At 38.3% G+C, this 25,052-nt stretch overlaps 1 protein-coding gene across 1 annotated transcript in view; it reads right to left on the reverse strand.

Moving 5' to 3' along the window:
* The window catches only part of Dpp4 (dipeptidyl peptidase 4), an 80,658-nt gene that overhangs the window by 37,074 nt on the left and 18,532 nt on the right, over window positions 1-25,052 (reverse strand). The window contains exons 3-10 of the mRNA XM_026393086.2: window positions 15,963-16,061; window positions 15,483-15,574; window positions 14,148-14,228; window positions 9,122-9,174; window positions 8,926-8,998; window positions 8,053-8,173; window positions 4,347-4,507; window positions 2,659-2,771 (exon numbers count right to left, since the gene is read on the reverse strand). Of these exons, the coding sequence (XP_026248871.1) occupies window positions 2,659-2,771; window positions 4,347-4,507; window positions 8,053-8,173; window positions 8,926-8,998; window positions 9,122-9,174; window positions 14,148-14,228; window positions 15,483-15,574; window positions 15,963-16,061 (793 nt within the window). The remainder of the gene's footprint in view (window positions 1-2,658; window positions 2,772-4,346; window positions 4,508-8,052; window positions 8,174-8,925; window positions 8,999-9,121; window positions 9,175-14,147; window positions 14,229-15,482; window positions 15,575-15,962; window positions 16,062-25,052) is intronic.

Raw genomic sequence — 25,052 nt, forward strand, 5'->3', positions numbered from 1 at the left:
CACAGAAGTAACACATCCACCCATTTCTACCCACTTCTGCTAGTTTCTATCAAAACCACAATCAGTCTCATCCTCCTACAGGGGTTCACTTGCTGAAAGCTCTTTTGACAAAGGGACAGGGATAACAGGAAACTGAATGAGGAGAGCATGGATAGAGAAAGGAAGGACAATGCTGGTCCTAGCAAAGCCCCCCATTCCTGGAACTAGTGAATCAGGGGGTAGCACAGCTGAGAGGGCTAGGCAGTTCGTTAGGTGGCATAACCTACATGGATTCATGGATTCCCTGGGTCCTGCATGTAAAACATTCACAGTGAACAAGACAGCCCCTAGCTTAAAGAACTACAAAGCAGAAAGAATTAATGATTAATTCATTGAGGGCAATAAATAAGTCCTTAAAGTTGGATAAGTTTCCTGAGCTCAGCACTTCACAAACTGTGCTTTGGAAAGTGATTTTTAAGTGGGATCATCTATGAGATGGCTGTAAAATGACCCCTTAGGGTGTTCACGGGGAATAAATGAGAGAGTAAGGGCAGAACACGGAGCTTAGTCCGGCCCACAAGCGCTCAATATATTTTAACTCCACTATTTAGTTATTTGATTCTGGGAAGCACAGACCTCTGTCCTATTCCCATTTCCCACAATAACTTGTTGTGAGAGTTGAGCAAATGACTTTGCCTGTCTGAGCCTCAGCTCTCTCACAGTGGAGTTGATTGTGTTCTGGGACTCCTCCAGGTTCTACCAACCTCATCGTTTGGGACTCCCCCAAGTCCTACTGACCTCATCTCTTGGGACTCCCAGAGAAGGAGAGAGGGGCAAGGTTAGCCTCACCAGCACAAGTGGCAATTGTCCACTTTTATTTATTTATTTTTGTGTGTGCATTTCTACATTATATCTCACAGGAGCAAAGCTTTCCGAGTCCTTAAATAAAAGTTTATAAACTGGTGAGATCTATACTTCCTTCCAGATGGAATATTTTTCTTAGCAGGAGCCCATGGCTTATCTATCTTCTCTGCAGACAGACTTTGGTTGTAGATCAAGAGGTCATACCAGGCACTGCTGGGCTTTCCCCAGAGAGCCCATGATTCCCACGCCCTGTTAGTTTCACCCTGGTGCCCTTCCTCTTCTCTGTGCCCTGCTGGAATCATAACTGCTCCATCTGTGCATTCTTCAGGATGCTTTCCTTGAACCTGGGGGGGGGGGGTCATGGAAAACCTGTCTCCCTTCCTTGGAATGCCTCCAGTCTATGTTATGTCACCTCACTCTTGCAGAAATTTATCTGAATGTTTTATATCCTGTCCCTGATTATAAGAGCTAGCAGGACACAGACTTTCCCTGCACATGCTTGGGATTGTAAATAGTAGTCTTCAATCAATGTTGAAGAGGTCCCTGGATGGAACCAGTCAATTTTAGAACTGTTGAGTAAAATTTTACACCTTTGAACAAAGTCAGGGAATTTTTTTTTTAAATTTACTGGCAATCGAGTCCCCTCTTGGAATAAATAAGTGTATACAGATATTTCTATCCAAGCTAAAGAATACTAATCAGACAGCACAATCATAGCATGTCTGATAGTTAACGTAACCCCAGAGAAGTCAGATGCTTCCCTATTGCTCTGATAATGCCTTCAGGAATCTGAGGGCATTATCTGTATTCATTGCGGGGCTGGGGGTGGGGAGGGTAGGGGGGAAATTGTATGTAATATCTCCAGAAAAACAGGTTTGAATACAGAGTGCTACTTGGCCATTTTTTTTTAAACCTCTGGGCTTCACTTTCTTAACTGTAAAAGAGGAATACAGTAATAATAGTTGGAAAGAGAGATTTACTTTAAAGCATAAAAAAGCATAGCATGTGATAAAGTCCTACATCTGGCACACAGTGAGCATTCAATATATCCTAGCTCCTATTTAAAAACAATCACAAAGCCAACATACATAATGAAAATGGGAATAAATAAAAAATTACGAGGTAGCCACAAATTGCACCCGGCATTGTTTCTTTACAGGAAAATAAATGTGTCTGAAGATGTTAAATGGCAATATTCCAAAGCTCCAGGGTCACTGAAGCAATGACATTATGGGGCACACAATATGGTCATGGGGGTTCCTAATGGAATCCAGTTTCTCTGAACTGCTTCAGGTCTTGCTGTGGCCTACATGGCCTACATGTTCTTATCTCTTACCACACTCTCCTCAGTCAGGAGGCTCAGTCACTCTGACTTCCCTGCACTTCCTCTGAGGCCCCCACTGTGTTGCCCCAAGGGGCCTTTGTCCTTTTCCCTCTGCCCAATGCTGCATCCCCAGGTATCCATGTGGACCAATCCCTCCCTTTCTGCAATCACTGCTCACAGTTCAACTTATCAAAGGGGCCTTCCTAAACCTCCCCTCATGGAGCACATTGCCTTTGCCCTGCCTCTTCTAATTTGATTGTGGGCTGCACAACACCTGTTACTCCGAATGCCCTGTTCACTGTGCATGTCTGGGCCTAACCTGAAGGCATGGAGGAGGGATTCAACAAGGAGTCCTCAGTGGAAGAATGAATGAGTGCCAGTCTGGCTGACACAAAGGGATGCTGCCACTGAGTCTGCCATTCATGTTTGAAACGTGTTCCTAAGAAGTGTGGAACTGTCCCCAGCCCAAGCCTGGAAGTGAAGAGCCTTACCCTGATGACACAGAAGCAGGAGCAGTGATTTCCATGGAAATGGCACTGGTGGTGGAGTTGAGAGAGTCGATATTCACAACAAAGAACTTTACAGTTGGATTCACGGCTCCTGCCTAGGAATAATCATGGAATTGGTATATATATACTATACACACACACACACACACACACACACACACACACACACACACACATATACACACACACACACACACACACACACACATACACATGCACACAGTCATTACAGAACTTAAAACTGCACAAAAATGGCTGGGCTTTATGGCCCTAAAATTATAACAAATGACACTTTAAAGCAATTTAATGTGAATAAAATGAACATAAGGGAGAGTCAGGAGATGGAACCTTTTCATATTCAGGCAGAAACATATTATGTACTTGTGTGTGTGTGTGGGTATGTGTAAAACTTGAAGGTCCAAAGCACTGCCATTTAAATAATGAACGTTTATACTTCATCAATTATGTACATCATGTAAGCAAGAATAAATCTCTTAAAATCAATTAAATCATTCGCAAATATACCATGACTCCCTAGGACAAAATGTCTTTGGTGGTCTCTATGAAGAGCACCTTGTGTTCTGCCAAAGACACAGTCCACCAAGTAAAATTAGTACCTGAGACAATGATGCTAATTAGGCAGCCACCATTTCTACTCCACATTCAGGTTCATCATGTTAGAGTCTTATAGTCAATATTATGACAAAGCTTAGAAAGTCTTTTTAAATATACACATATACACACAGATATCCTATTGACAGATTAGTTAGAAATAATATGATTTTTTATAGTGAGAGCATTTTATGGTGTTTTTTTTCTTTTTTGCCAGTTTTGCTCATCAAAAAATAACATTCCACTGAAAACACATCTCCATATTTAGTCTCGGATCTTTTTTCCTTTTAACTTCCTCTCCCTTCCTAAAATGGCAGCTTTTCATAAAGCAAATTAAGTGAGTTGGTAAAAATAAAAATCTCTTTTTCCAAATTGCTTACAGCAAAATCACTTTATTAGATTTTTCTGATAGATGACACTGTGACCATTATTATGATAATACTAATGAAGAATCCCTGGCTCCCTTCTAGCCTTCCCTTTCCCTGATTTGTACTGTTTAACCAAGCTCTCAATTTTAATAAACAGGCATGCTGGATGGTGGAGAAGAGCCTTGAAAATCGAGATGTGACACTATTATTACAAATGTAGGATGTGCAAAACTTACATTAGTGCCAAATCTATAATAGAATCACTAAAGCTAGTCATGTACTGTAGCCCGTTAATTAGTAATACAATCTGATATATAACCAAGCTTTTCAACTTCATCTCTGGCACATTCCAACTTCTACAAATGAGATGAGCTTCTGATTCAATTACAGCCTCTCTTTTCCTTCATTCAAACATTTTCATCCCCCTACCTCTTTCAAAAGCATTTTCACCATCTTTTTCTGCTTGTCATTTCTCAAAGTTTTTGGAGAAATTACAAAACCTTAAATCACACTCTTTCCTGGGATAATAAAAATACTTTAAAATTGCCAGATGCTGTTGACTACAGCAAGAGTAATCACAGCAAGCTGTTGAAGAGAGACTGACAATATTTTCATTAGCAGGAAGGGATTAAATGCAACCATTCTCTTCCCATCAAATCACAGAACCACTGAACGAATGGGAGCACAGACCTTTGGATATGGAATCTGCACCGTCTTCGGGTACTGCAACGACTCATCAGAGTAGAAGGAGTATTTAATAAGTGGGACTTCTGTGTCGTTAAATTGGGCATATGCTAAAAAAGTACTGTTTGGAGACCACCACAGAGCGGAGTAGGAACCGAAGACTTCCTCTGAAAAAAGACATAAATTGTTCTGTTACAAGAAGTAGCTGATAAATTGGCTTTGGCATTCAAAATATTGTTCTCATTAGCTTTAGTAATTACAGTAGAGTTCAACTAATGAAGCATTTTGCTTTTGCTGGGCTTCCAAAATCAGAGTAATACAAATGAATGAAAACAAAATCTTTGAGGATATATCTGGGTTGTAAAAATAAGTAACCCATTGGACCATTTTAGAATATTTTAGCATGCAATATTTAATATAAGCTCTACATTTTTTCTTTATCTTGTAATCCTCTAAATTTATGCCTCAAAACATACTAAAAGTAAATTTCACACAGGAGGCTGATTTTCCTTTCTAATTTTCAAACAGTCAACATGCCAGCATACTCTCCCCAACTGGGCTGAGTTTGTACTGAGCCCGCAGGGTACTGGTGGGTGGTGTGTAGCTCCAGGCTATCAAACCAATATGGTGCCCAGAGCTTACTACTCTTGGCACAAACAAGGTGTGGGAAGGATGGATTTAGAATGGCAAGAGCTCCATGAGACCCCTACTGAGAAACATCTCCTTTGCCCAGCTTAGAAACTGAAGACTCCCTTGGCTTCACACCCTCCTTTGGTGTATATGCTGGTGGGTGAGGGAGGAAGGTCATAAGGGAAGAAAGTGAAATAAAGATCTTGCTTTGCAGTACACGTTGTTGGCTTTGTTCTTAGTATCTGACATAGGCAGCTCCTCCCTGTAGTTATGAGGTCAACTCAGGGGATTTTCAATCTCTGGCTCTTAAAATGTCTAACCCTCTATCACCAGCTGGAAGTGGAGGGTTCAGGTAAACTGAGTGGAGACTTCTACTTTAACCCACAGGTCTCATGTGATGATATGAATGCAGACATAAAAGCAAAAGCATATAAACTAGAATATATGGGTAGGAAATTCTGTATCCCAATCACTTGTCTGACAATAAGACATCTTTATAAGTTGCTTAAAAATGTATTTTCAGGGCTGGGGTTGTGGCTCAGTGTAGAGTGTTCACCTAGCACGTGTGGAGCACTGGGTTTGATCCTCAGCACCAAACAAAAAGTAAAAAAAAAAAAAAAAATTAAGATATTGTGTCCACCAAAATTAAAAAATAAATATTTAAAAAATGCATTTTCAATAATAACAATAATAACAATAGCAGCAGTAGCAGTCCAAATTGCAACAATAAACTGTAAGAATTATTTTGATGAGCAGTTGACATTTGGTGAGCGCTGTCTATGTACCAGACATTGATAACCATTGGTACTTGTGCCAGTTACTCTTCACAATAACCCACTGTACAGATGAACACAATGAGGCAGGCTTACTGAGAGTAGGAAACCTGCCTAGGGTCACAAAGCTAATAATTAGTAGAAGCAAGAACTAACCCAGGTCAGATCTGAGTTATGCTGTATTTCTCCTTTGGAAAGGCAGCCTGTTCCCTCTTTAATGGCTTCATGCCTATGTCACTGAGTTACATTCCTATAGTCATTTATAATTTGTAAAACACATGTAACTTGTTCTTCACAGAGATCCCTAAAAGAGTCCGTTCATAACCTATTAAACAAAGAAGGAAACGGAGGGGCTTCAAGAGATTTAGTAAATTGCCTAAAAATGCAGGCCTTTTGACTGAGTCAAGTTTCCACTAAGAACCTCTTCATGTACTGAGTTGACATCTCATTCCTCACCTTTTACCTTTTGATTCTAGTTTACAATACAGCTTCAATGGCAAAAAATCAGTACAGTTAAAGCATGATTTTGGTTTGTAAAATTACTTGTACATATAGGTACAGGTGATGTTTCAACTATTATTTATTTGGAAGGCAGAATACATTTTTCTCTCTTTTTGTTTTGGTGGTGGTGGGTGGTGTGTTACCAGGATTAAACTCAGGGGCACTCGGCCACTGAGCCATATCTCCAACCTTATTTTGTATTTTATTTAGAGACAGGATCTTACTGAGTTGCTTGGTGCCTAGCTTTTGCTGAAACTGGCTGTGAATTCTTGATCCTCCCCCTTGGCCTCCAGAGCCACTGGGATTATAGACGGGTGCCACTGTGTGGGCTCTTTTTCCATATTGATAATGAGTTACCTCTGTGGACTGAAGAGCCATTTTTAAGAAAAGGGCCACACTGGAGCTGTGAAGTCATTCTTGCATACGTAATGGCTCAGTTATAAATACATAAAATTATCTACCTCAGAAAGAATGTGTGGGGCGTGGTGAGACACACCTGTAATCCCAGCAGTTTGGGAGACTGAGGCAAGAGGATTTTGAGTTCTAAGCTAGCCTCAGCAATAGCGAGGTGCTGAGCAACTCAGTGAGACCCTGTCTCTAAATAAAACACAAAACAGGGCTGGGGATATGACTCAGTAGTCAAGTGCCCCTGACTTCAATCCCCAGTACCCCCTACCAAAAAGAAAGAATGTTGCATGTTAGCTGTGTTCTTATCTTAGAGAATCCAGCTCTTCCTGAGGGAGGGTCACAGCTTGGGGAAGGCGCTTTGCTCATTCAATGTTGATAAGCCCTGAGTATCACCTGCACCATGCTATATTACCTACGCCATGCTATGTAACTCTTAAAGAACCCCTAATAGCTAGTATTAGTAAATTTCATTAAAAGTTTTACTCAAACACTTCCTTCTGGACAATGGAAATTTATCTTTCTTTTAATAAAATTTATGGTTGTTCTCATAATGTCTTCCTTTAATCAAACTTGACTTGGATAGGATAAGCATCAAAATTAAATCATCAACTAAAACTATATTTTTTTAAGCATGAAGAGAATAAATAATAGGATGAAATAAGGATGAGTCTTTCTAATAAGTATGAGGCAACCTCATGAACAGTTTGGAACAGCTTCAAAATGCCTTTTATCTTGGCAACTGTAGATGTGGAAATGTTTTTCTAATATTTTCTAAGTTTCTCAAATGCTTTCCTAATAGTTTTTCTAAAACTTTTTCCTAAAAACAGAATGTTACTTTTAAACTCTTTTAGTTTTATTCTTTTACTCATTTTTTCCTAAGCCTTTCTAATTACTTTTTTCTTCTTTAAAATTGAAAAAAATCACAATTTGTCCAAGTTCAAGTGAACACAGATTCTCTATAAAACAGACTCTTTCTTCCTTGATACTTGCCAACCACCAGACAATATTTTAGCATCCTTTTGAATGTTACGGGGGTATTACTTTTCCTTAGAAACTTCTGGGTTAGGTTGGTCTCACTAGAGAAACATTTGATATTAATCTGGAACTTTTGTGCCTCATTAAAGCCAGAAAAGTTACCTACACAGAAAGGCCCTTTGTCACAGTTAACCAAAGACAAGCGGAGCATTGTGAGACCATTGGGACAGAGGCAGCCCTGGTTACTGTGAAGACATTGTTGGTCCGTGAGATACCTGGTATTGTGAGTTCTAAATTAGATTCATGACATTTTAAAATATGCAGCTTATTTTGAATCCCATCAAGTGTCCTCGACTTTAAAAAAAATGTTTAAGTATTTTTAAAATCTTATAGATTTTCTGATTCGAGAAAGCGTTAGTCCCTACCTTCATAAACCCAGTCCGTTATTCCATTAAATACTACATCTTCTTTTCCCGACCATGTGATCCTTTGACTTGGTAAATTTGGTTCAATTTTAACATAAATATCATTGTTCCAAACATATGCCTAAAAGAGATGGGAAAATTTATTACATGCTATTTTTTATCCTGGAGTCTTAAAAATACTTTTATCTATAGAAGTCTAAGGATTGCCATAGTTAGAGAGTCAATTTGAGCAAGAGACATTTACTCCCTCCGTCCCATTCTTAAATGAGAACTACACAGACCATAATCCCCAAATAATACTAAAAGCATTCTTAATGTGTTAAAAATAAGAAGCTTACAAATATTGTGATTTGCATGCTAAAGTATGCAGAGAAGTAGCAGACTGGACCTCTTCTACGATATGATATGAGCTTGTGGGTTTCTGTTTGAGGTGGGAGCAGGGGAGTGCAGCTGCATTCTTGGAGAGGGAAGTTCCGCTGCAGATAAGAATTTCATCTATGTATTTAAATTCTTTTGGGGCTTCTGACACTCCTTGCACCACAGAATATGAAGATATCTAGAGTGACTCAGAAGTTCACCAAACTAGCAGAAAGCAGGTGTGACTCAAACAATATCTAAGCACAATAGACAATTTGAACTTGAGTTCAATGAGAATTTTTCCAGAGAACAAATAATTCTCTAATAGAAATCTGGAAACTTTCATGAACTATATTTATTATGTCAGATTAGTAAAATATTGTCTTGGGTAATAGCACTATATTTTATAGTGAATTATTGGCTTTCTAAGGTGTCTGCCTTATTTCAGGGTTAGTGACTTCTGCATATGAAATATTGAGGTCAACATTTTTCTGATGACAGGAGAGGTTCACTAACCAATTTATGACCTTCTTGTGACCATGTGATACACTGTGTATTGTTTGGAATTCTCTCTTCTGTAATCAGCTGTCTGGAAAAAAGATAAAAGGAAATATTACCAAAAGAATAACTTACAGTGGGATTTCCTTAAAAAAAAAAAAAAACAAAGTACACTAGAAAAGTCTCATAGATTTCATGGAGAAATTTCACTGACCTTTTACTTAAGTCATAAATGTCATATGAAGCTGAGTAGGAATGCCTCCATTGCTATAAGAGAAAACAAACATTTCAGGATTGTGCACTTCTTAACAGTTTGGTCACTTACTATGGGAGCTTAAGAGGATAGGTATGGTAAGATGTTATTGTATAACTCTCAAATTTCACTATATATTATAATTCTCTATTTAGATTCCTAGAATTTTAGAATTTTTAAGTATCCTAGAGCCGTCTGGTACAAACTTCTCTGATCTTCACTTATAACCTTGCTTTGGCATCTTCTCCTCCAAGGTGCCTTCCCAGCAACACAGTGGGCCAAAGTGTCAAAGTGATAAAAATAAATGAGCTATCAATTGTTGCACAACATTAGCCCTAGCGTTTGGCATAGTATATAAAAGTGTCTCTTTAGGAAAATGTAAATTGTCACTTTTTACCCAACAGACCTGCAAAATATTTATAAGACATGATTCTACTGGTGGCAGCGTGGAAAAAATGTTTACTTTTGTAGATTGATGGTGAAAATGCCATAGATTTTTTGAAATCTACTTAGTAATATGTACTAAAATTAAAATAAAGTATCATCAAGTTATTAACAGCCATCTGCAGAGAGTGAAAACGAAAATCAAACTAAACCCCAAGTAGCTAGAGGAAAAGAAATAAATTTGAGAGCAATAACTAGATAGAAAGTACATAATAGAGAAAAATCGATAAAATCAGAAAGTGATTCTATAAGACTAGTAAAATGGTTAACATAGGGAAAGTGAGAAGGAAAGAAAATGCAAATGTCCAATATCAGAAACAAAAAATGGGACATCACAACAGGTTCTCCAGGCATCAAAAGACCATGAGAATATTAGGAACATTTTTACCAATAAATTACAAAAAAACCATAAAAAATTAAAAAAATTCCTTGAAAAAACTTAATAAAGTGATATAAAAGTCTGAAATCCTACATTTTATAAACAAATTGAATTCATAAATTAAAAAATTTAACATAAAACACTAATTCCAAATAATTTTACCAGTGCACTCTCTGTTATTTATCCAAATAAGTGAAAACTTTTGAGTACACGAACAACCTTTACACAAACATATGCAACAGGTTTATTCATAATTGACAAATCTTGGAAATAACTAAGATATTCTTCAACAATAGGTGAAAGGATACAAAGACTGTAATAAACTCATACAATGGAATATTGTTCAGTGATTAAAAAGAAATGAGCACCTAGATGCCATGGCGGACACCTGTAATCTCAGTGACTCTGGAGGTTGAGGCAGGAGGATCGCAAGTTTAAAGCCAGCCTCAACAACAGTGAGGCACTAGGAACTCATTGAGACTCTGTCTCTGAATAAAATACAAAATAGGACTGGGGATGTGGCTCAGTGGTTGAGGGTCCCTGAGTTCAATCCCTGGAACTCCCCCCCCCAAAAAAAAAACAGCAAAAAAAAAAAAAAAAAAAAAAAAGAAATAAGCTATCAAGCCACAAAAAAAGATTGGAAGAACCTTAAACACATATTGCTATGTGAAATGGCCAATGCAAAGTGTTGTTCACTGGATTAACCATATGACTTTCTGGAAAAAAACAAAGGACAAAACCAGGAAAAAAAAAATCAGTGGTTGCTTGAGATAAAGGGGATAAAGAGGGACATATAGGTTGAAGGCAGGGGACTTTCTGGCACAGCGAAACTGCTCTTTATGATACTATAATGGTGATTCACATCATACATTTACCCAAATCACAGACCATACCCTAATGTAAACTATTCACTTGAGTTAATAATAATGTATTCCTATTGTCAGGTGTAACAAATGTACCGTAATTAATACAAGATGTCTATAGTAGGGAAAACTGGAGAAGAAGGGATGCGAAACATCTAGGAATTTTCTGTTTAATTTCAGGAAACCTAAAGCTGCTCTAAAAATATAAAGCCTATTAATTTCTTTAGAAAATAAATTAGAGCTATGACTTGGAAGGAATTCCACATGGTATCATTAAGAAATGCAACTTACCAAAAAGAATAGAAATAGAATCTTACTTTTGTAAAATAAGCAATAACTAAAAAGAATCCCCATATACTTTCACACAGTTATATGAACAAGGAGAAAAATATAAAATATGGAGAGATATACACTAGACTCTGGGGATCCAAACAAAAAATGTGGAAATGACGGAAGATAAAGAATCTGTATATGATGATATCTTTGTATTCATAAAAATTATAATCTTTATGTGTATAATAAACATAAAACATTTTAAAAGAAATTCCTTGTCCATATGTCTGTGCTCCCCACCATACTCTTACATGTAAAAATTGGGTCTTACTCATCTTTACATATCTTGAATCTAGTGTGAGCTACATGGTAGGTGTAAAAGAAATAAATGAAATTACAATAAAGTTCAAACTGTGTCCTTGAGGATGAGATATATGAAATAAGCAACCAGCTCACGGACAACTAGCTACATGATAGCAGAGCTAAGACACAAGGTCAAGGCTCCTACCATAACTACTAGTCATTTCTCCTCCCCTTATGTTCCCATGTTAACAAGTATTTATTTATCAAATTGCCCTTCTCGTATATCACACATTTTTTTTTCCCAAATCTTGGATTATTCTGACACATCCTTGTTTCCAGGCAACCTTGAGCATAATAGTTGCTAAGCCAAAAGGTGTGGTATTGGCTGGAAATATTAAGGGCTGAGATCATTTTGGAATGACAAAATCATCATGGGTATAAAAGGAAATGCAAAATATTTGGTTCGTTTACCTCATCTCTTAAAAAGAATTATCAGTCTATTTAGTCTGTGAAGATTGGCAGCTTTCATCTTCCAGACATTTCTCTCCCAGAGTGGCTCCTCGTGCAGTGGGGGATATGGGCAAGTGAACTACCCTCAGGGAATCACAGTGTGATGGGCAAAGAGATATGATGAAGCCAGTGAGGAGAAGCAGGAACCATAAATCAGGTCTCCGGGAGGGAGAGAGGCTGACGTAGAAAGGTGGGTCTTGGGCTGAGTTTCATAGTGGAGACTGCCACGAGAATGGGCCAAAGAACATGGTATCCAAGAGAAATTGAAATGTAGAGATAAGGAAAATCATGTTTAAGAGAAGGCTTTGGAGTCTTCTAACTTGTATTTAAGTCTCTACTGTGTAAGACCAGGCAAGATTATTTTCTAAACTTCCATTTTCTTTCTAGGAAAAGGGGGATAACTATGGCAACAGTCTCAGATCCATGAGAATGCGTGTAAAGCAAGGCTATGGAACATTACCACCCTGTGGTAGATGACAAGACACAAGCTAACGAGAGGAGATGCTGGGATAGCCTCCATGTCAGGCTGGAGGATGACACCCATTCACTCAGTTATTTATGACTCATTTATTTGTGGTCACTACCTAGAAGTGATGATCGATAATTCTGGATGCACTAAGTCTATCCTGGAGAAGGCAAAAGAACACTGGAGAGTGAGCCCCAAGGAAATGTAATAGAATCAGCCTTTTCTTTCTTCTGAATATGTTTCCTGGGATTTCGTCATGAAGACATTTATGCTGCCCATAAAACTCTATTAAACAAACAGAAGGAAGACTAGCAGAGTAGAGGAAGTGAGTAAGGGGAAGGCAGGAAGGAAAGGGGTGCTACTGAGGTAAAAACGGAGAAAACTATGTTATAGGCATTTGTGAATATTTCAAACGAACCCTACTATTATGTATAATTATAATGCACTAAATTCAAATGTTAGTCTTTAACATGGACAACTGTTATTCAGTGGTTCTCAATTCTGGTTGCCCATTAGAATAATCTGTAACATTAAATAACATTTTGATGCCAGATTTACCCTAAAGACTGCAATTTATTGACCTCGGTATTGAACCCAGACACTGAGAATTTTTAAAAAGTTCTTCAAGTGACTTTATCTTATGGGTAGTTACAAGAAGCACTGGTTTACACAAACAAATCCATTAATTGAAAAATAGATATGCTGAAGTTGCCAGAGGATTCTGATTTGCTTATAGCTGATGGGCTTAGCAAAATATAATCAGAGAGTCTTCATATCCAGGAAACAGAGCTCAGCACTGTGGATGCAGGGTAAATATTATGATTGAGAATCTCCATCCTGAGATGGTAAATGGAGTATGGAATGCTTTGCTTGGCCTGAGTACAGCAGTGTTGGTGTGTGAGATAAGGACATTTGATATTATTTGTCCCAGAGAGTAAAAGTCGGGGGTGGGAATTCCCAGCTTTGTATTTCATTTCCAATACAGAGTATCTCTACAGGTTTCCAATCTTTCCTACATGTCTTAAAACTTCCTATCCTTGACAGCTATTGTCAACTCCATGAATTACTAAAAAAGCTGCAAAGTTACCATTGATTTTTTTTTTTTAATGCTAAACATCAAGAGGACGTGTGATCAAGCATTGGCTTTTCTTGTGTGTGTGAGAATTCCACATTGAGTGAGTGACTGGAGCAGACTGAGTGATTTTGGTAGGACCTTTGTGGTCAGATTAGAGGCTCTCTTCCTTAGAATGGTTGTGTATGGTGGGATGTGAAGGCTGGGAGGAGGTCTGAGGCATTTTAGAGTCTTTTCCGGAGGATGGGTGGTTTAACTTTTCAAAGTAAATATTTACTGAAGGTCTTAAATGTAAAGCTAAGACAAAAGATATAAGGAGTAACATCAACCAATGTACAAGTCAGACATGTATACTAACTTTAAAATTATACAATAAATGCCTTTTATTATTATTTATTATTTATTTTATTAACTTATGTTATAAGTATCTACAATTCAATACTAATTATACTTCATAGTATTTGAAGACACGAAAATATTTTTTTCTTTTGAAACATTAGTTGGATTTGTCTTTTATGAATAAGAACAATTTTTTGGTGTTGAATTAATGAGTTTTAGGTGACAAGTATATTACTTAGGTGTCTATCTTAAAACATGCATACACTGAAATTAGTTACAAAATAACGTATTCATCCACCTCTTTAAATGTCACAGAAAGCATTTTTTTTTTTTTTTACCTTCACATAGTTGTATTCGAAGAGAACGAACAACCCATCAGGAGACACTGAATAATCACTAATGGAATGTGGAAACTCTTCCTGTCAATCAAGGAAAAGAAAGAAAAGTTGAACAATATAACCACCATCATTGAGCACTTACTACATAGATGGTGCTCTTCTAGACACATGGTGTGTGCCTTGGGAGCACCCAGGAGAGATGGCACAGTAACCCACAAAGAAGACCATAATATGAGGTGGGCAAGTGATCAGTGTTAGAAAGGTTTAAATCAAACCAAGGAAAGATGGCTGTGAGGGTGGGGATCGGGAGCAGAGAGAGAACTTCCTCAGTAGGAGGAGCACCATGAGCAAAACCCAAGGTGTGGGGAAGAGTATGGAGGTTTGAGGAATGTTTAAGGGATATGGGTAACCTGAATATAGCATGGGGTGTGCCCACAAAGTGGAAGGAGAGCAAGGGCATCAAATTAGGAAGAGTTGAGACTTAAATATAAGACATGGAACTATGACCTGCTTTTGTATGTGGAAGTGATAATATCATTTTTTAAAAGATAATCATGACACAGTGTCTAAAATAACACATGCAGGGGGCTTGTATCAGGCTGGATTGGGGCAGTGCTAAGTGATCTGGTCTCCAGAATAGATATGCACAAGTTAGAGTACTCACTACCATAAGATTAATTGAGGGTTTAAACCAAGACTATCAAGAGGAAACGGAAATCTGTGAAGTACTTGACATGGAATTGGTAGGGTTTGGTGAGTATCTAATTATAGGGCATGTCAGGAGAGTCAAAGACGAATCTGATGTTTCTAGTTTAAGTGACTGGGAAGAGAATTAAGAGGTTATTTACCAAGATGGGAAACTTGGCAAGAGAAATAAGATGTTTTGGACAGTGAAGCAGAGATAACTAGTTAAACCTGGGATTCTGAATTTAAAAGGTCTGCAGGTCACCCCTGGGAAGGAGACAGCTAGCTATTGGAAATTGAAATTTGGATCCTGGGAAGAGGTTAGTGTCAAAAACTAGAGGGGAAAGCACAGAAGCTGTGGAAGTGCATGAAATTCACCCCAGATACAAAGTGAGGAAAGAGGCCAGAGAGTAAAGACAGCTGTAAGGAGCACTTACATGTAAATACATGAGCAGAGGAGAAGAAATCATCAAAGGAGACTAAAAAGTAGCGAAGGCAGGGAGCATTTGAAGGTGAGAAAGATCCACTGTGTTGTATGCTGCAGAAAGTCCAACAGAATGAGAAAGGATAGTACTCATGGAAAACAGGATAGAATTCATGAAAAAAATCCCCAGAATTTCATGCATGATTTAGTTATATGGTTAAACATACAAATGTACGGTTCTCCAAGAAAATGGAGTTGTTTCCATTTTCAGCGTTGAATAGCAAGATATTATCTTCTTGTTTGTAGAGATATTCATGATCTGAAGAGAGAAAAGAGCCACATCAGTATTTCAGGTTGCTGTCAAACATTTGCATAAGCTAAAAACTATGCAATAAATTTTAAAATTTTGGTTCACAAAAGGACTAAATATCTCTAGGTTGGGAAAACATGAATGGTGACTACTACACTAGTTCGTTCTTCCATCATTAATGTCAAGGTTTCAATTTGCATTTAACTTTTGATACTCCAAGTCAAAGAAATTCTTTGTTTCTTTCCATTTGCACCTTAAGTAGAAGAAAAAATTCTCTCCAGAGAGTTTTTAAAAGCAAGAATTATATCTTCTCAGTGCCATAAAAGTACCCCACAACCCAAACTAACCAGGATGAAAATAAGCATAAAAATTTTCACCTCCATTAAAAAATTCTTACCTGAAACCCACCGCAAGGAGTAAACTTTCACTCGGTAAGTATTTTTTAAATAATCAGTTAGCAAATAAGTTTTACGACTGTCAGCTGCGGCATCTTCGGCTGGTTGAAGGAAAAAAAAGAATGCAATGTTCAATACTATGTAATAACCTAAGCTTTGGATAAAATGAACAAATGGATCTCTATAATATGAGAGGAAGAGATAGAATTCCTTTTCTATAAGTGCTCACGAAAATGTAGAGACACTCATAAAATGCAAGGCACATTTTGAAATATTTCATACTTGATGATTGATACCAAAATGCATTTAACTAAGCTGGGTGCAGTGGCACATGCCTGTAATTCCAGTGACTTGGTTGGTTGAGGCAGGAAGATCATAAGTTGGAGGCCAGCTCCAACAATTTAGTAAGACCCTTTCTCAAAATAAAAAAATAAAGAGGGCTAGGGATGTAGCCCAGTGGTAGAGCACTCCTGGGTTCAATCCCCAGTATGGCAAAAAAAAAAAAAAAATTAACACATACATATGAAGCATATGTATGTGTTCACAGTACTGAGAAGCTTCAATGTGAACATCTAGATTAGCAATTTCCAATAGAAATAAAATGTGAGCCATACTTGAAAAATATTTAAGATAAAATGAATCATAATAGCATATTTTATTTAGGTCAATATATCCAAAATACTTTTTCAATATGTAATCAATATTAAATTTCATTAATGAGTTCTTTCACAATCTTTTTTCATATTAATTCTTTCAAATCTGTGAGTTTTCACTCACAGCATGTTTCAATTTGACTAGGCGTATTTCAAGTTCAATACCTACATTCGGACATGGAACTAAGTATTCTAGTGGATAGCACAGACTAGATAACCCTCTGCTGAGTCCCTGAGGTCCATTTCCAAGCCCTCTTGCTCCTCAGAGACCTTTAAGAAATTCTGATCAGACCTTTCAGAAATCCTTCTTTGTCTCACTGCTTTTCCTTGAACTTGGTGGCATCTGTGTGGTTCTATATTCTGCTACTAGGGACCTAAATTCAAAATCTGAAACATGTTTGATATCTTCTTCTCTTTTCCTACCAATTCCATCTAATTGAACCTACCGATTCTTCCTGAAAAATCTATTTCCAGGTATTCCTGCCATCAGCTTCATCCATCCCAATCCATCCTCTGCATCATCATTGAAGACATTTTTCTTATATCACTTTCACCCTGGCGCTTATTATCTTCAAAGCTCTCCATATTTCTCCATTGCCTATAGGAAGGCAGAAATGCCTTTGCCCGGCCCTAGCAGTGTTATGATTTGGATGTGGGGTGTCCCCAGAAAGCCCAGACGTGAGATAATGCAAGAAAGTTTGGAGGAAAAATGATTGGGTTATAGCCTTAGTCTAATCAGTGAGTCAATCCCTGATGGGATTAACGGGAGTGGTAGTGTGTGACTAGAAGAGGTGGGAACTGGGGCGTGGCTTTGGTATATATATCTGTATCTGGCAAGTGGAGTCCCTCTCTCTATTTTCTTATCACAATGATGTGAGCTGCATCCTTCTGCCACCCTCTGCTGCCATGACGTTCAGCCTCACCTGGAGCCCTGAGGAATGGAAAGGTCTTCTATGGATTAAGACCTCTGAAACTGTGAGCCCTCAAATAAACTCTTCCTTCTCTACAGTTGTTCTGGTCAGATTCTTTAGTCAAAGGAGTGAAAAAACTGACTAAAACAGACAACCTCCTCAGTCCAACATGCTTCTCTCTTTCTAGGTTCATGTCTACTCCCTGCAGAAACTCTTATCTTAGCTCATGATTTGCACGCTGAACCCAGGAGACCCTCTCCCCCTTTCTCACCTCTATTTCTTGTACCAAGTCAGTTTTCTGCATTGTCTACAACTGCTCTCTTATTTGTCACCACCAGCTACCCTCTGACTCCTACCTCTTTCATGAAGACTTCAATTCTGCCTCCTCTGACTTTTGCTTTTTTACTCTTTTGGCTCCTGTTATTTCATGACTTATATTGATAACTATTTTCCATGCCTGCTTGAGTATTCTATTAAGGTAGGCTATATTTTTTAAGACAGGTTTTTTTTTTTTTTTTTTTTTTTTTTTTTTGCATCAATTCTCAACACCTAGCACAGTTTCATGCTGTAGTGTGCAGGCACACACAAAAAGTTTTAGTTGATTAACATAGGATTTCTTCCTACAAGCACAATTGAACCGATGTGCTTCCACAATCCCAGAGGCTGACAAAGAGCTTAACATCTTTTCCCAAATCTTTGAATTTTCCCATATATAACATTCACTCCCACAATTGGCCCCATCATAGCTCTCCTATATCTACTCCAGTAGCACCTTCTCTTATTAATTTTTCACAGCTTACGGGAAGGTAATTCTCTAACAGGAAATGTTCTTTCAAAAGGTAGTCTTGAGATTTTATCCCTGTAGACCTTATCTGGCAATAGTCTTTATAGGTACACTACCTATAAAACCTTCTGTTTCAATAGATAACGTTGCTACATTTCACTTGATCACTTTGTTGATTTTGCTTAAGCCTAGTTTGTTAAATACATTATGGAAGTTTGAAAGTAAGGTATTAATGCTAGTTAGCAGAAATACAGAGAGTGGGTGAAATCAGCACTTGGGCTTGTCAACCATCAAACAAGAAGTAAAGAAGTATTTGTGCTACAGAAAATATTATTTGAACTCACACTGGGGCTAGTAACTATGAATCTGGATTTGTTCACTGATGCCCTCAACTGTTTGTATGCACCCAGATATTTTTTCATACATCTAATGATTATAAAACAAGTATCATCTGGTAAGTACTATTGAAAAATGTCCTGCTATTAATACCTGTTAGTCTAAAATAGACAAAAACCACAATCCAAACTAGTATAAATTGAAGTATAGATGGTCATAGACATTCACAACTCTATTCTCATCTATTGATGTAGTTATCTACCTGAACATACAGAAAAGAGAACGATATATTTATGTGTACATGCATATATATATGAACATATGACAAAACAGACATGTCAACATAGAACACCTCTCACTGGCTCTTGACTTTGTGAGAAGGGAATGAACTGAACAGCTATAACAGATCACACATGTACTATCTCATTTGAGTGCTATCTGCTGCAATTATATTTGCCCATGGTTTTTGAGGGCAACATACTTACATCTGGAAAAAAACTGAGGCCAAATTCCCATGATGTTGCCCAGTGCCCAGAGGACTGCACTTTGTACTCACAATGCCTTCCTCACTGAGCATTTACCTCTCCCGCCCTCCTGGGATGTACCTGGATTTTTCTCTCACCAGCCCATGGCTTTTCTACACCATCATCTCTACCACAGTTGGCTCCCTTCTGTTCACAATGGCCCCTGTGCATCCATCTGTCAATGTCCCAGATATGACGGTTGATGGCACACTCTTGTTAAGGCCAAGGCATCCCGTGAGGGTTACCCCTACCTTGGCTTGAGTCAGATTCATTCGACTGCTTTACAGTAACCCTGTAACCTGGTTTCTCTCTATTAGCTACCTAGTCCCAGAGCAGCATGGCTAACTTGGAGCAAGTAGAGCAACAAATGTTCCCTGTTTTTTTTTTTTTTTTTTTTTGCCTTGCCATTTGATAAGCAGGGCACATTGGAAGACAGTTTGGAAACATCTAGATAAGCGAGTTCTGTGAGATGTGAGTGCCAAGTCCAGGTTTTGACCTTTAGCAAGTTCATAGTTTGCTGCCAAGTTCCAACCTATCCTGTCAAACTCTTATAGGACATGCTCATGTTTCTTCTTCCTCGTCTACTTGTTCACTGACAGGGCACTGCTGCAGCAACAGATGAAGGTCTTTGGCTGCTTGTGTGGTTTTCCTGGTGCGGCCTGGGACATGTCGTTCATTTGACTTATCAGTTCAAAGCACTGTGCTAGCCAAGTAAAGCAGTTAATCATATGTTACCCATCATCTCATGCAGAAATCTTAGATTCAAATCTTCCTTAATTAAAAATTAAAAGAAAAAGGTTAGTAACAGTATGCTTTAGTTTTTTGGGGGGTAGAGAAACTATTCATTGAACCATAGGAAAAGAACATTTTTATCAGACATAAAAGGTAACTAACATCATTTAAAGTGTTTAACCTCATGATAAATTCTCATCGAACTGTGGTATCTTAACAAATCCTTGCTTTAGGATCAAAATTACTTCTGAATAAAAGAAGTTCCAGAATAATAAAGTCCAAATATGAAAGTAATGTAGTTTCATGTTTTTATCAATTATTTACTGAGTAATTACAGTAGATTTTGAATATTCATATGTCCATTCATACAAAACTATTTTAATCGGTCTTAAACTCTGATTTACAATCTTTCTACTTTACAAAGATAAAATATTTTTGGTAAAAAAAAAGACTAATAAAATACATTAACAGGAAATGTGCTTTTATGGCTCATACAAGCATAAAGTTGTTAAAAACAGACAAAAAGATACCTGGTTATAGAGTCCCTGTGCTCCATATGATAATCAGTTTCACATTTCACATTGATGGTTTATCTATGATGACTATAAGAAATAAAATGGGTGTCACTTCAGAATTTGTGCTATCAAACTAGCTTTGACATGAAGACAGAAAACTCCATACAGTAGAAGAAGAAATTGATTGAAAGAATTCTCAGATCCTGTGGTTGGATTACCCAGCAACATGTACAAACTACTACTCATCTCTGATGATTCAAAAAATACAAGGGATTGAGTAGCTGGAGGTTTTGAAATCAGAGAATCTGGATACAGGCTCACTTATTGCCTTAGGGCCGTAGGAAAAATTACTAAACCTTTGGTATGGTTTCAGTGATGATATCTCCTCCAGAATTCATGTTGAAACTTAATCCCCATTGTGGTAGTTTTAAGAGGTGCAACCTTTTGTAGAAGGGGTTGAATCTTCAGGACACTGTCCTTGTGAATGTGTTAATCCCTTTAAAAAGGGCTGGGGAAACTAGCTTAGGTCTTTTTTCCCTTCAACCTTGTGCCATGTGAGAAAGCAGTTGCAAGAAGGTGCCATTAATGGAGGAGAATGTTACTAGGCAGGGAACCTGACTTCCCAGACTTCCAAGACTCTAGAATAGTCAAGAAATAAATCTCTGTTCTTTATAAATTATCCAGTCTCAGGTAGTCTGTTATAGCAGCACAAAAGGGCTAAGACACAAATTGGTACCACAGAAGTGAAGTGCTGCTATAAACACATACCTGATAATGTGGAATGAGTTTGGGAACAGGGTCATGAGTAGAGGTGGGACAGTTTTGAAGTGCATGCTAGACAAAGCCTGTATCACTATGAATGGGGCATTTAGGGAGATTCTGGTGAGGACTCAAAAGAAGAGGGTAGCTGTAGAGAGAGCCTCAGTCTTCTGAGAAGTTATTGTAAGTGGTCACGATCAAAATGGTGGTAGAAATATGCAGAGCAAAGGTCACTCTGATGAGGGTTTAGGCTGAAAAATAAAGAATATCGTTTTGGACAGTGGAGGTAAGGCGACCCTTGTACAAAGTAGGGAAGAACTTGGATGAATGGTGTCTGTGCTCTAGGGCTTTGTGGAAAGCAGAATTTAAGAGGTACAAACTGTAATATTTGGTTGAAGAATCCTCTAAGCAAATTGTTAAGGGTGTTCTGTGACTGCCTATTATAAAATGTGAGAAGAGTGAAGTGAATTATAGATAAAATTTATAATCAAAAGGGGAACAAATTTAAGGATTTGGAAAAGTGTCAGTTTGGCTAGGAAAAAAGCATGTTTAGAATACCAAGGGTGTGGCCAAGCAATTATTTGATAAAGAGAGTAGTGTTCATAGAAGGAAGACAAATGCTATTTGTCTTGGTCTTCTTTGTGCTGCTATAGCATATTGCCACAGACTGGATAATTTATAAGCAACATAAATTTATTTGGCTCATGGTTCTAGAAGCTGAAAGTCCAAAATCAAGAGGCCACTTCTCAGAAGGATCTTCTTGTGTTATCACATGACAGAGGCATCAGATATTAAGAAAGTATACAAGACAGAAAAAGAGGAGCCAAACTCAATTTTTTAACAAACCACTTCCTTCAATAAAACATTAACCTGCTCATGAGTATGGAGTGCTCATCACCCAAACACTACCCTTTAGTCCCATATCCAACACTTTTGCAGTGAGATTAAATTTCCTAAGCATAAACTCTGGGAGGCATGTTCAAACCATAGCACTATTCAATAAGACAGTGAAGAATAAACCTGAATGCATTTTGAAGATTTTGGTGCCTCCCATTCCTGACCCAGAACACTGAAGCCTAGGGGATAGAACTGTATCAAAAGATGGGCCTTGGGTTGCCCATGATACCTCAGCATATACTGTCCTGCACTGACTCAAGTCACTGTTCCCTGAATTGTGATGCTCTGCTCCTCAGTTGCCCTATTTGTGCCTTGAGCAGACCTAACAATTGCACAGATGACCACTCTGGAAGGTACAGGCCTGAAACCTTGGTGGCATGTAGTCTACTTCTGCAGGTACAGAGTGCCTGATATGGGAAGGCACGGCCACTGCCATCTGGATTCCAAAGGATGCCTCAGAGAGCCTTGGGGTCCATGCAGAGAAGTGTCACAGGGGTGAGACCATTACAGAAAGCCCCAACTTGGGCAGTGCTTACTGGATCCTTTGGGACACACTTTCCTGAGTGACTCCACAGCTGCAGATCTATGAATGTGCAGTGCCAGCCGGGGGACCACAGACACGAGACTTCAACGTGAGAGTTGCAGCATGGGCTGTGCTTATTAGCAAAGTCATGGGGGTGGGATTCTGTGAAGCCTTGGGGACCTACCCCAGTGTGTCTGAAAAGTGGAACATGGAGTCAAAGGTTATTCTCAAAGCTTCCTCTGACACAGCAGGCCCACTCCTGTCTGAGGAAATTTGCATTTACTATACCCTCTTCCTGTTGCCTGTCCTGTTGGATTTTGGACTCACCTGGGATCTGTTATTTCTTTCTTCCTGCTTAGAAAATCAGGCAAGACATTCTTGGAAGCAGATAACTTTCTTGATTTCACAGGCTTATAATTGGTGAAAAAATTGCCTCAGGATGAGTCTTATCTTGAGTCTCACCCATTTGTGATTCAGATGAAACTCTGGACTTTAGACTTTTGAGTAGATGCTAGAATGAGGTAAGACTCTGGAGACTGTAGAGATGGAAAGACTCTTGCCTGCACATCAGAGCATGAATGTGAGGGGACAAGTAGTGGAACGTCATTCAAAGTTCATGTTGAAACTTAATCCCTGTTTTGGTATTAAGAGGTAGGGCTCTGGGAAGTTATTAAGTCATGTGGTTGCTGCCCTCATGGATGGATTGGTGCTTTATAAAATGACTGGAGGGGATTAGTTTAGCTCCTTGTGCCTTTTGGCTCTTCTGCCATGTGAGGTCATAGCATGAAGACCCTCTCCAGACACTGAATGCTGGCACCTTGATCTTGAACTTCTCAACCTCCAGAACTGTAAAAAAAATAAACTTCTGGTGTTTACTAATTCCCAATATGCAGTATTTAGTTGTACCAGCACAAATGGACTAGGATGAACTTTTAAAGTCTCAAATCATTAATTTAAAAAATAAAAATAATAGCATTGTTAAGCACACAGGAATCTGAAATGATTAAATGAGATAATGTTTGCAATGTGCTTAATTCAGGACCTAGAATTTAGGAAGCCCTATATCTGTGCTACAGTATGTATTACTGCTTTGCTCAAAGCATATGTTATACCCAACCAGGATAGAAAGATGAATTAAAAAATAATCTCTTCCCCAGAGCACCTAGAAGTGATGTAAAGAACAAGAATTTCACTGCAATAAAATAATAGCCAATTAAATTTCACTGTGTTCATAATTGCAAACATTCCTAATAAGGCAGTAGGAGGCCATTACACTGAGAAAATATCCAGTACAAGTGCAATCTAATGACTTGCTAGGTGTTAATGAATATCACATCTTCTCTCTGACATGCCTTACACCATCCATTGCATCCATTGTATAAGGCAGCAGTTTATGGAATGAAGGGAAATACTGACTTAATGGAATTAGAGGATTTATGAAGAATGATGTTTCTCTGACTTTATTTATTTATTTATTTATTTTTATGTGGTGCTGAGGATCAAACCCAGGGCCTCGCACATGCTAGGCAAGCGCTCTACCGCTGAGCCACAACCCCAGTCCTCTCTGATTATTATACATAAAGGACTTCAGAATAATATCACAATCAGCAGATTTACCTTCTCAATAAAAAAAAAAAAATGCAGGTTCATCAAGTGACATCTGATAAATGTGCTGCCCTTAACTAGAATCTGTAAATATGGGAACTGTGTACTATAAACATGTACTTGAGAACCAGAGTGTTAGATGATGAAATTTTTATTGGGAATGTGAACATTGTCTTTTCAAATGTCTATCTGAAATGCCAAACAAACGGTACAACGTGCATTTTCCAGATAAGCAACAGTCTGGAAGAAAGGGAACAACTTGATGGGGCAGTCAGGCACAGTTCTAGCCTCACCTCTTTTCTTACTTGCTTATCATTCCACTCAGCTACCCTGACCTCCTAGCTCTTCCTCTGACACAGCAGGCCCACTCCTGCCTGAGGAAGTTTGCATTTACCAGATCCTCTCCCTGGAATGGTCTTGCCCCAACAAATGCTGAAGGCTTGCTCTGTTACCTTCTCCAGATCTTACTTAACTGATGCCTTCCTTCTGTGGGCTAGTGTACAGCCCCCTCTCCTAGAGCATGCTCTACTGCTCCATCTAGCTTTAAATTTTTCCTTAGCAGTGATACCATGTAGCATATAGTTTACTTATTCCCTTCTTTACTGTCTGCCTCCCTTGATTGCGGGAGAGTTCCATGTGGGCACCGATTTGTTGCTGTTCATTTTATTTACTATTATATTTCTATAATATAGAACATTGCCTGGCATATGGATGATCAATAAATAGTGGTTGAATAGAAGGATAAATACCAGGACAATACAAAAACAAGAACCAATAGCTTCAAGCACCAACATGTGAACTCCAAGTGGTTTTGGTTGAGGAGAACAGCAGGCCTGGCCAGATGGCTCTAGAT

This window comes from Urocitellus parryii, chromosome 1 (assembly GCF_045843805.1).
Source record: "Urocitellus parryii isolate mUroPar1 chromosome 1, mUroPar1.hap1, whole genome shotgun sequence".
NCBI lineage: Eukaryota > Metazoa > Chordata > Mammalia > Rodentia > Sciuridae > Urocitellus > Urocitellus parryii.